The sequence below is a fragment of the Erpetoichthys calabaricus genome, chromosome 3 (genome assembly GCF_900747795.2).
Source record: "Erpetoichthys calabaricus chromosome 3, fErpCal1.3, whole genome shotgun sequence".
Taxonomy (NCBI): domain Eukaryota; kingdom Metazoa; phylum Chordata; class Cladistia; order Polypteriformes; family Polypteridae; genus Erpetoichthys; species Erpetoichthys calabaricus.
In genome coordinates, this window is record NC_041396.2 from 114,644,541 (window position 1) to 114,656,928 (window position 12,388).

The 12,388-nt window shown below is 35.5% G+C and overlaps 1 protein-coding gene across 1 annotated transcript; it reads left to right on the plus strand.

Moving 5' to 3' along the window:
• Positions 1-5,292: 5,292 nt before the first annotated feature.
• Positions 5,293-12,185, plus strand: LOC114648315 (histone H3.3A). The gene is made up of 4 exons (XM_028797291.2): positions 5,293-5,430; positions 7,103-7,253; positions 10,294-10,447; positions 11,517-12,185. The coding sequence occupies exons 2-4, from the start codon at positions 7,126-7,128 to the stop codon at positions 11,643-11,645; spliced, it is 411 nt and encodes a 136-aa protein (XP_028653124.1). The 5' UTR covers positions 5,293-5,430; positions 7,103-7,125; the 3' UTR covers positions 11,646-12,185.
• The last annotated feature ends 203 nt before the right edge of the window (positions 12,186-12,388 follow it).

A 12,388-nucleotide genomic window follows, 5' to 3' on the forward strand; every position in this document is an offset into this window, starting at 1 on the left:
AACCAGTTATCTTGAAAAGGGAGACTAAATACAGACGCACCAGTCCACCCTTCCACATAGTTTGTTTAATTTCCATTACAAGTATGACTGGCTATGCACTCTACCAACCTTGCAAACACCAGTAGGTGTGTTCTTGTAATCTGGACAATTTTTCAGGATAGTTTACACTTGGTTTTAAGAATTGTCATCACTGAAAAACAGGACTTTCATATTAATATCCATGTATTTTTGTCTGCATTTTTAGTCTCACCACCTCCTCAGTCGCAGTTTCACAACACCCAACCAACATCCCCTCACAAACACAGAGTATGGTATGCTCTGTGTTTTCCTGTCTGTGACCTCATTCACCCACTATATATTCTGAAGGTTTTACCAGTTTCAAACTGTTTGTTATGCTGCACAACCACAACACGGTTTATTACAAGCTTGGAAGAACGAAGGGCTAAGATCATTAATAAAACACATTTGAATTAACATCACACCATTAATTCAGATTTGCCAAATAGTCTTTTTTCTCTAATCAACTAAACCAGTGAAAAACAAACAAGGTGAGAATTTATTTAGTTTGTACAAGCAGATGCTTAACAGAAATGTGTTAAGTGTTCATGTGGACTCTCCACTTAAGTTTTGCCATTTTCTTCTTATATACTGCTTCCCACTGCTCATCTTTGCCTCATCTCTCTTTCCCATTGCTGTTATGCTGACAACACTCAATTTATTCCCTCTTTTCCAACCTCTGCATCTCAGCATGAATCACTTTATATTATCTTCAGTTCTGCCTTTGTACTCCAGACTTTCTATATATTCCTTTTGACCACTCAATCACCCAAATTTACATGAGGTGAAAGAACATAATAAAGAAGAATAGTTGTGTCAATTATTTAAAATTTTAAAATGTGTGCTTCAATTTAAGTGTTTAAAGTATAAATATTCTCGATCGTAATAATTGGTTATTTTTCACTCTCTGATAGAGGTCCATCGAGGGCTAAACCCCTAGCAGAATATAAAAAAATCAAAAATAACAGCATATTCATAATCATTTAGATTTAGATATAATAATATTTAAACTTTTTTTAGTATTTCAAGGAATATTTTTCAGTTGCTTTAGAAAAAATATCAGAATAAATTTAAAATGTGCACATGGTCAGATAAATTAAATAATCCATGATGATCTCATTCTTTAAAAACCCTAGGCTGAAATTAAATTTGTGTTGCTTGGTTCAGCCTTTTTTTATTAAAATCTTACAGCAGCTTAACTGAGGCACATTGAAGGCCAGACAACTCTGGTGACAGACCAGAACTGTCATTATCTGAGCAAGATGTTTTTTACACCTACTCTTCATTTTATGTTCAATAATCATTACATGTGGTTTGGCTCATTCGTGTACATGTCAGTTTAATAGTTTAGAGGTACAGTATATTATATACATCCATCTGATTTTGACTGTATGACTGATTTACTTTTACTCAACTAAAATTGATTTACTTTTTCTCAACTAAAATTAATGTATTTTTTGTTGACTAAAACTAATAATTAAATGACTAAAATGTGACTAAAACTAAAATGCAATTTAGCCATAAGACTAAAACTAAATCAAAATCTGTAGTCAAAATTAATACTGCAATCTATTGCAGTTTTTATCTGTAAAGATATGAGACAATGCAATGTTGTTGAAAACGAGGCTTTTCAACAAATGATACAGGTTTTTGAATTGCATTATGCTATACCAAACAGAAAGCAAATGTGAAGTGACGTTATTGTACCCGGGCTTTATGAAGATCTTAAAGCATTGCCATGGCTCTCAGGTCAGTGGAGAGAGTAGCCCTAACTTGAGACAGATGAACATGCAGGGCAGCAGATACCTACATGGCAATCAGATGTACACTACATTAAAGACGACCTTTGCTAGATGTGTTGCAGACAAGCATAATGCATGCCAGTCACACCAGGAGCAACGTTACTGCTAACATGCAGAGCATTTCAGATGACTGGTTGTTGTTCCAAAAGTCTTTCTAGCATTTCCAATGTGCTGTTTCATTGCATAGCCTCAACAATCACAAGTTTGTGTGCTGGTAAATCCAATAAACGTTGCTGCTCTTTAAGCACGTGGCTAGCTGTACTGCTATGGTGGAAAACGTTTGCAACATGCCTCACCCAGAAAAGCAAGCAGACAATTGTTGGAATTTTCAGAGCAGCCTGAGATACCAAAGTGAGTGTGTACACAAAACAGCCAACATGATGTAGCTCCTTAAGCTGTACTACACAGATCATATTAGCAGCATTATTAGTCTCAATGGCTGGTTCTTTATCTTTTATGTTCCATTCATCTAACGCCACTGTCAACAATCATCAGCACTAGATCCTCATTTTAAAACACTTATTTTGTTGGAGGAGGAAGTGTAAGGACACATTTTTGAGACTTGTTAATGTGACTGCTACAAATGAGCAACTAAAGATATGTTTAACTTGTACAATTATAGAAAGACACATCTTCCTGTTGTACCTTGACTAATTTTGACTAATTCAAGATTATTTTAAATGTCCAATTGGAGAATAAACTTGGCTAATAGTTTAGTTGAATGGTGTCTACATGGAGATTCATAATGCATGATTAGGTTATTGAATAAGATACTTATTATAATGAAGCAATATCTGATTACTTTATAATATTATTCACAAAATGATACAGATGTTTTATAAAGTAGATGCCATTGCCGTCTATTAAAGCAAGAAGCACCCCGTAATATGTATGGACTGTGATGTGGCAGGATATTGGTTAATTTATGGAGAATTTTGAATAAGAGCACTTCTTATTTTAAAAATAGCAAAGGTATTTTGTTCCATATCTTCCAAATATTGATGTTAACTGTTCATTACTAATCAAATATTTCTTCTTAAAGCTCATACCATGCTTATGCATATGTTTTGATGTCACTATGTTGACTAAAAAACTAAAGTGTTACGAAATTTGTTACATTATATTAATGTTCTCTATGTATGGTAATCTCTGAAAAATCCAGCACTTCAAATATATTAGTACACGCTAATTCAGTCAAGATAAAATTGATATCAAATTGGGGTATTGTGAATCAAAATCGAATTGTATCGGGTAATCAGTGCTGATACCCAGACCTAATACTGTTTATATAAATTTTTTTTTTTTGAGAAATGGTGAAAATAATTTCTTTTTAATTAAGCCTTGTTTCAGGTACAGTTACAGAAAAAATTAAACAATATTACACCTTGTAATTATGACAAGCATTTTATTTTCTTTTATGTCATATATTTTATGGATACATGCTTTTGTACATATTTTATTAAAATATGTATTTTAAGGGAATTTTATTGATTTTGGTATTTTTATGGTCACTGAACAATAAGCCTACAGAATTTCATTTTGTTAACAAAATATGAACAGTCAACACTTATTGTGTAAAGTTTAATTATACAAAAATATACTTTGATAGACATATGCGTCTGGTTATGCAGGAGGTCAGTGTAAAAAGTTGTAAAGGGATAAACATGATAACATTGAATCGGTGATCGGTCTTCAAAAAAAAAAAAACTCTTATAGGAGCATCCCTAGAGCTTTAGCCGTCAAGACTAGTCTAATCTTATGTGGGGGTTTTCTCATAACAGTGAACCAGAAGGCGTCACCCAAAAAAAGTAAATGATTTCAAAGTGTTCTTGTCTAATTGTTATGCACACAATACATGTAAATGCTTATAAACTACACCATGAAACAATGACTAGCTAGTGTTAGATAGGTAGTTGCATGGTGTTGCTGTCTCATAGTTCCAGGAGGCACCACACTGGCCCAAGTGTGAATGAAAATTTGTGAGAATGTGCCCAGCAATGGAATGCCATCCAATCCTGGGTTGGTCCTGACACGCGCGTCATGACTGCAGTAATTGACCCTGCGAACGCCTTTAGCCACAAACAATAATCCTACAGAATTTCATTTTGTTAACAAAATATGAACAGTCAACACTTATTGTGTAAAGTTTAATTATACAAAAATATACTTTGATAGACATATGCGTCTGGTTATGCAGGAGGTCAGTGTAAAGTTGTAAAGGGATAAACATGATAACATTGAATCGGTGATAGGTCTTCAAAAAGAACACCAGCAAAACCAAGGAGCTGGTGGTGGATTTTAGGAGGCCCAGACCCCTCATAGACCCTGTGATCATCAAAGGTGACTGTGTGCAGATGGTGCAGACCTATACAAATCTGGGAGTGCAGCTGGATGATAAATTAGACTGGACTGCCAATACTGATGCGCTGTGCAAGAAAGGACAGAGCCGGTTATACTTCCTTAGAAGGCTGGCTTCCTTCAACATCTGCAATAAGATGCTGCAGATGTTCTATCAAACAGTTGTGGCGAGCGCCCTCTTCTACGCAGTGGTGTGCTGGGGAGGCAGCATTACGAGGAAAGACGCCTCACGCCTGGACAAACTGGTGAGGAAGGCAGGCTCTATTGTTGGCATGGAGCTGGACAGTTTAACATCTGTGGCAGAGCGAAGGGCGCTCAGCAGGCTCCTATCAATTATGAAGAATCCACTGCATCCACTAAATAGTATCATCTCCAGACAGAAGAGCAGCTTCAGCGACAAACTGCTGTCACTGTCCTGCTCCACAGACAGATTGAGGAGATCGTTCCTCCCCCAAACTATGCGACTCTTTAATTCCACCCGTTAAACGTTAATATTTAACATTATACATAGTTATTGTCTGTTTTTTTTCACTGCATTATTATCATTCTTTAATTTAATATTATTTATTGTATCAGTATGCTGCTGCTGAAGAATGTGAATTTCCCATTGGGATTAATAAAGTATCTATCTATCTATCTATCTATCAAAGGTTGGACTAAACTGGTTTAAAAATAGATGACTAATTTGTGTTAGGTGCACATACAGTAAGATAAAAAAGTACTCTTAAAAAAGAAAAACAAACTCTCGGCGTCGATATACTTACGTATTTTTTTGATGTTTTACCGTTGTAGATCTTACCTACGTTATAATATTGAAAAGATAATCGGCTTCCAGCAGCACACTAGTTCTATGAACAAATGCAATATCCTAATGTAACACAACATCCACGATAATAAAATATCAGATTTCAGTGCTCCTCGATAACACGGACATCTTCAGACACCACTTTTAAGTGTTCTTGAAGTACAACAAATTAATTTAGGTGCTTTTCCATTCTGTCTCATCTCGTATCTCCCGCCCTCTCCCCTTTTCTCCCTCTCCGGCAGCATGCCTGTAATGTTTGTACACAGAGTTGTAAAGAGAGCCTTCCCTCCTTTGTGTGTGATTGGCTGCGGCCGAGGAGGCTGCTGGGATAGCCCTCTGGCAGCCATCTTTCAATTGTGTTTTCTAGCCAAGCCGTCTGAGTCTTGCTTGCAGAGAGCGTTTAAAGAGGTAAGTTTGTAAAAGGAAAAATAGCGAAAGTAGCCGTTTTGGAAAGACAAAATTCGTTACGAAAGCTTTGGTGAGTCTCTCGGCGTAGTTTGGTAAAGAAGAAAAGTCGCGCTGCGAACTTTTAAAAGGGTTTCCAACAGGAAAAGGTGCCCAACGAAACCAGTGGCTTTCGTTCTTGTCTCGCTGCTAGGAGCTGCCTTTTTTACCCTGCTGATTTTGAGAGGGGACCGACATTCTCGTCGATGATTTTATACATAAATTTGGGCTATCATGGTGCCAAAGTGGTGTCAAAAGAAAGGAGAGGTTATGGTTTTGCTAAACGTGCTATGGGATTGATGTTTTGTAACGAATAATTGAGGTAAAATGGATTGGCAATTTGCAGGGCCCCGAATACGTTTAATTATTGCTTCTCTCTTGCTGGTTTAGACCTTCACCATTTTGTCTTTTTCTTGTCTGTCCATCGACCATGTTTTTTTAACCGTTTTTCATTCTGTACGTCAAGAAGAATATAAGTGGTGTATGTTTTTTTCTGGTTCTGTATTTGAGAGCTCGAAGTATAATTTGTGATGCGAAGTTTTATTGTATCAGCTTTTAAAGCTTTACTGCATTATTCTTTTTGTATATTCTTCGTCCTGCTGGCGCTTATTTTGCTTGCCAGCGCGAGGCGCTTTGGAGCAAAGTAAAATCAAAAGTGAGGAAACCCGAAAGGAGGTCGCGAGTTTTCAGAATTACAAAGAAAGTGATTCCTTTTTTATTTTCACCCATAATGGGGTATTTTATTATTAATGTTTTACGAGTGAAGCACTATTGGATTAACGCTGTTATCAAATATAAAAAATAAGTACTATGATACATGTAAAGGTTTGTGCAGACGTTTCTACAACAGCAAATCTGTGTATGTACGGCTTTAAAGTCTTTATTATAATAATGTTGAAATCAATGAATCTGTAGCCCACCCCCCTTCCTCGACTTTCTGGTTTGCACCCAAGTCTCAGTGTTGGATTGTCAAGTCTATTTTACAACTGTTGAAAAAGTTGCATTTAATTGCATTTTATGTTTTCGTTTGTTGACTTTATTTTATGTTATAGCGTATGATGGTAAGATTGGCTAAATTAATGTGTGTATCGAATCGTTCAGTTAATGAGTTAGTGACTGCATTGTATTAGAAATAAGTGAGTGCCCAGCTCGTCAAGTGTATGTGTGAAAATATTGAAAGAGTGATATGCAGGAAAACATGTTCGGAAACTCGATCCTGTGTAATGTGGAGTTTTTCGTCAGGTGTTCGGTTTCCTCCGATATGCATAAGATGTGAATTTGTGTTTATCAACCGAAAATGACCCGCTGCGTGAATGGTATATCCCGCGTGGGTCTGCTGTCCCAATTCACCGTTTCTTTCTATAGTGGACTTAACAGCTGCCGGGATAAGCTCGGGCCTCGAGAATTGAAACAAGCGGGTTTAGAAGGTGAATGGGCGGAGAAATGCAAAATACACATGGTACGTTAAGGTCAGGTATTTCAGTAAGGGTGACACTTTACATTTTCATGATAATCTTTCTCATTATTTGCATTTGATTTTTGTTTTGATTTTCTTTGCAGTTGACTAGTTGAAATTCAGAAACATGCCCATGTATGGGTTTATTAACAGCGTATATTTAAATATATTTTTTTAAAGGTGAGAAAGACTGGTAAGAAAAAATGGCCCGTACTAAGCAAACTGCCCGTAAGTCTACTGGTGGGAAGGCTCCCAGGAAACAGCTGGCAACCAAGGCTGCCCGCAAAAGTGCCCCTTCTACTGGTGGAGTTAAGAAGCCTCATCGCTACAGGTCAGTGGCAGTCAATTCTTTCTCATGTTGGCATATTTTTTTAGTGAGTCAATGGAGTGTGCTATATTGAGTTCATGAGAATAGCAGGCATCACAAGAACAAGTATGTTATGTGTGAAATTTCAACTTATTTCTAGAGTTGACCCTTTTCTGTTTTACAGAAGTGTGTTGGCTTTTGGAAACAGACCATTGGCGTTTTTGAAGTTTAGTACAGTGATGCTGGTTTGTGTTCCAGTAGATCTTTTAGTTAAATGCTTATTTATCTTAAGGATTGAAATCCTGGTTGAGGCTTTTCTGTTTCACAAATTATTTTGAATGGGTTCCCTGCATGGCACTTTTTTTGTGTGAGCTACTGCATGTTAAGGTTTATTTTTATCATTTTCACCTGTCTTTTGGTAAAAGGGGAAAAGAGATTGTTCTACATTTCCACTCATTTATAAAAGTACACCTTTTGTACTATAAATGTTTAACAAGTGGATTTTTAGACAGAACCTTTGTTATAATGAAATTGTTCCACAAATATAGCTAATCCACAACATGCCAATTCTCCTCCAGGTGATGACTTCCTAATAGTTGTGTCCCTTTGACTGTAATGCGGAAAATGTTTTAAAGTTGGGGAAATAGCTGAACTGTATTTAAACCAAAATAGAAAAGTGTTCATAACACCAAAGTTTGACCCACAAGCACAGTGAAAATAGTCAGCAACTCTAGATGTACTTGCTAACTTCCAGTTTTTGTTTTTTCAGTGCTTCAGATTTCAAGCCATTTAGTTACACTTCACAAGAAAAATACAAAATGTTTCAATAAAAGAAAAAAGTAATATTTAACCGTGTGGATGGTGCATCTGGCTTCTTAAACACACAAAGAAGCCGTGGACACTTACATACAGTGTTTATTTTGTCCGGAGAAGCAAACGTTTAGGTCATGAGGAAACAAACCATTCAAGGACTTACTTTAACATAGCCTAACACTTAAACTAATTAACACTCCACATACATTTTTATTACCTACCCTCTGGTGTTTGCAGTTATGGCTGATAAAAAGTTATTTTATTGTTTTTATGGAGAATGTAACAGCAACTGATGCAACAGGAATCAATGGGGGATTGTGTGAAAATGATATTGAGATTTGAAATGAACCACACACCCCTTTCAGTTTTATTGATCATTGTGCCACAAATCAGCTGTTTCTAAAACTGCAACAGTGAATTGATCTATCATTTAAAATAATGCATTTTTTAATCTAGTATTGCTGTTGCTCATTTTTCTCTGCAGTTATTGATATCACCATAAAGAAGATGGTAGTCAGTGATTGAGCTATTTACTGGGCAGGACTGACCAGTGAATTGGGGTGGGGGATCTTCAGTTTAAAACTTGATTCTTGTTTCGGCATGTTCCACTTTCATTCATAAGGGGATTTTCCAGAAATGGTTTATTTAACCATTTTTTAGTGAAAATACATATGTTTGGGGTGTTGAGAGCATCTGGACTTGTGACATTTAAAATATGCAACACAAGTAATTTGATTTTTTTTTCTCCCCCATGCCCTTTTTGATATTGACTGCTTTAGTTCAGTGTTGGTCCTCATTGATGCCTGTTAGTAATTTTGTTACATCACTGAGTAAGTAACAGGTCAAAAAATGTCGGGGTATAATTTTCCTTTAAGGTATAGTGACATATCTAACACATTGATACTGCATCATAAATGCAACAAGACTAAAGGGAAAGGACCAATTACTGTAGTTTTAAGAGTAATTGTTTAGTTATTGGGCTTTAGGGGAAAAATCTAATCCAATCCTTTGTGGGTACTGATGGAAAAAGTAGTGTCACTACTGTGGAGTCATTGCTTAAAAGTGACAGTCATTAGGTTTATTGTCTTACAGCCTTAGATTTATCAGAATTATTGTCTTACAGCCTTAAGACTTATCAGAAAACCAGTACAAACAGAATGTGGTAGATTTTCTTTATACACATGGAGTGACACTGATAATGGAAGTAAACAAGTCCACATCTCTTTCCTGACCCATACTTTTATTGGACAGTACTGGGCTTTTGATTCTGATGTGGGTAGCAAATGAAAACTAGTGGATAGAGAGATTACAAGCAATGTAAGGAAAAGCCAAGCAAAATGACACCTTTTATTGGCTAACTAAAAAGATTACAATATGCAAGCTTTCGAGGCAACTCAGGCCCCTTCTTCAGGGCCTGAGTTGCCTCGAAAGCTTGCATATTGTAATCTTTTTAGTTAGCCAATAAAAGGTACCGTGTTAGCCATTATGAATGTAGAGAAAAGCCAAGCAAAATGACACAACACCCCAGTACTACAAACAATGTAAGCTAATTCACTCAGTGTATTGAAGTAGTGTGGCAGTATATTCTTAAAACCCTACAAAGGATTTTTTTTATTCTAGATAAGGGCTAAAATGCAAAACGTTATGTTGTCAAGAAGGACATTGTTAGCATGATGGAGCGTTCCTAGAGTAAGTGAGGTTTTATTCTAATTAGTTTTGCCTCACAAAAGTGTAGAGGGTGTTTGTGGCCTTAATACACCACGTGGTTCATGACTACTTTTATCTATCTTTCTTTCCACAATAGGGCCAAATGGTACTTTAGGTTAACAGAGAAATCTTGTTCAGCTTTTGTTTACTGAGTTAGCTTAACATTGATGCTTTTTTTTTTTTTTTTTTTTATAAAGTCTTACACTTTAAGATATTGTGCAAAGTATTTTAATTTGGGATTAAATATCGTCAGTATGTTTATAGAGACTACAAAGGGACAAACCTCGGTGTTTACATTAAGAATGACTTAACAGTAGCTGTGATGTAAATGGTCAAATTTGTGGAGAGATGCATAATTTGTTTCATGTGAGCAGAGTAATCTTACAACTTGCTTATGTAAAATACCCATAAATATGAAAGTAGAATATTTAAATTGTTGGAATTAAGTACAACACTATAATGTGCTGCAAGATTTTATACAAGGTAGTGAGTGAATGAAAGCATATTAATGAGGTAATTTATTTTGCTGGTTTTATTTTATTAGGCCAGGTACAGTAGCCCTTCGTGAAATAAGACGTTACCAGAAGTCCACTGAGCTGCTTATTCGCAAGCTTCCTTTCCAGCGCCTGGTGCGTGAAATTGCCCAAGATTTCAAGACTGATTTGCGCTTCCAGAGTGCAGCTATTGGAGCTTTACAGGTAAGTTAAAACAGAAGTTTTTAGTTGATTAGATTTTTAAGTGACCTGCTTCCTCCCTCACCCCACCCCTCTTGCATAATATAAAGTAGGTACTCCATTACAGCTCTGGGGGTCTGCAGTGGCTGCAGATTTTCATTCTAAGTAGTTTCTTAATTAGAAACCTGGCCTGACAGATATTGAATCTGGGTATTTAGTTATATGGCGTTACTATTTTCATTCTTCCAAGACAAAAAAGTATCTTTTTTTTGTTTTCTGATATATTTGTTTTCTGATATATCCATGTTTTGTGTTCCTTCCTGCTCATTTATTTCAAAATGTTTTATTAACCCAGATACCTCCATGATGCACGTACACAAGTTTAAATGTAAGCACGTTCGCTAGAGAGCTTGTGGCTCCTTTTAAGAAAACAAGCAACAGAATTTAAATGCAGCAGTTTAAAACCAAAATAGGAAGTTAAGGGTTCTGAATCGTAATAATTGTAGTTAATTTGCTTACGTCCACATTAATCCCCCCCCCCCCCCCCCCATCTCCCATAAAATTGCTTAAATGTTAAGTAAACGGGTTCTAATTAAGAAACTTGTTAAAGCCAAAAACTTCAGCCACTGTGTGTCTCTAGGATTGTAATTGACTATCCCTGGTTTAGAGTTTTCACAAGTTAGTATAAATAACTGAAACATGACTAACCTATACTATAGATTTTAGCTATTTAAAATAATAAAAATTTAATGTTGTCAAATCCTTGAAATTTAGTTTTAATCAAATTGTTGACATTTTTACTGAACTTAATTTTTAACATTAGTCTAGATTAATGTAAACAAATGGTTAATGGTCTATTTGTATACAGTAATCTGTTATACCTTTTGACATTCATATTAGCACTTAAATATGCTTGGCAGTAAAGCATATTCTATTTGAATATTGGTTTCTCTTCAGCTGGTATGATTGTGTTCTATTCAGTACTGTAACCAGTTAATATTAAACGTGTGCATTTATTTTTGATCTAAAATTAATTTAAGAACCTTTCATTATTTTGAAAAGTAATTTTTTTTTTTTTTACTCTTCTTCACAGGAAGCAAGTGAGGCATATCTGGTTGGCCTGTTTGAAGACACTAATCTGTGTGCTATTCATGCCAAACGTGTCACAATCATGCCAAAAGACATCCAGCTAGCTCGCCGTATCCGTGGAGAGCGTGCCTAAGCTTTCAACTATTATGTAAAACCTTGGCATACTCAAATACACACAAAAATCTATTCTTCCTGTTACTTCGTAGTGATGAATGTTAGACTTATTTCCACGGGGAAATTTTCAAGTGGTATTTGAAAAGTATAAGATAATGGGGGTGGTAATTGACTTTTTTCATTTTCATTTGTGTGTGAATTTTTTTTTTATGGAAGTACTCAAATCAAAGCATTACAAGTTGCCGAAAACAGTTCTTGTCATCAAAAATAGGCTAAAATTGAACTTTATAAAAAATGAAATATGAAAAAAAAAAAATTTTAATACAGCAAGGTGCATTTTCTGGATTCTACCTGCATTGGCAATTTTTTTAAAGATAGTTATAAATTTTTCTTATTTGTAACTACAGAATGGTGTTTGTAACATTTATATCATGTGTTTAGAATCCATTCATTCACTATACTTTTTCTAACAAAAGTTGTCCTGCATTCAAGTATTTGTTTTAAGTGTTGTCTGTCTGTGCTGTTCCTGTAAGTTTGCTATTAAAATACCTTAAATCTACTGTATTGTTTTTTTTTTTTGTTTTTTTTTTTAATATGAAGTAGTCCTGATTGGGTTGTCAAAAGTATCAATAAGTATTGATTTCAGTGTGTTATAATTGTTTAAATGCTAATTTTTCACAGTATTGATTCTATAGCCTACATTACACATGCACTTCTGGTTTGCTCTGGCTTTTTGACATTTGAGCCTTGGCAACTTCACTT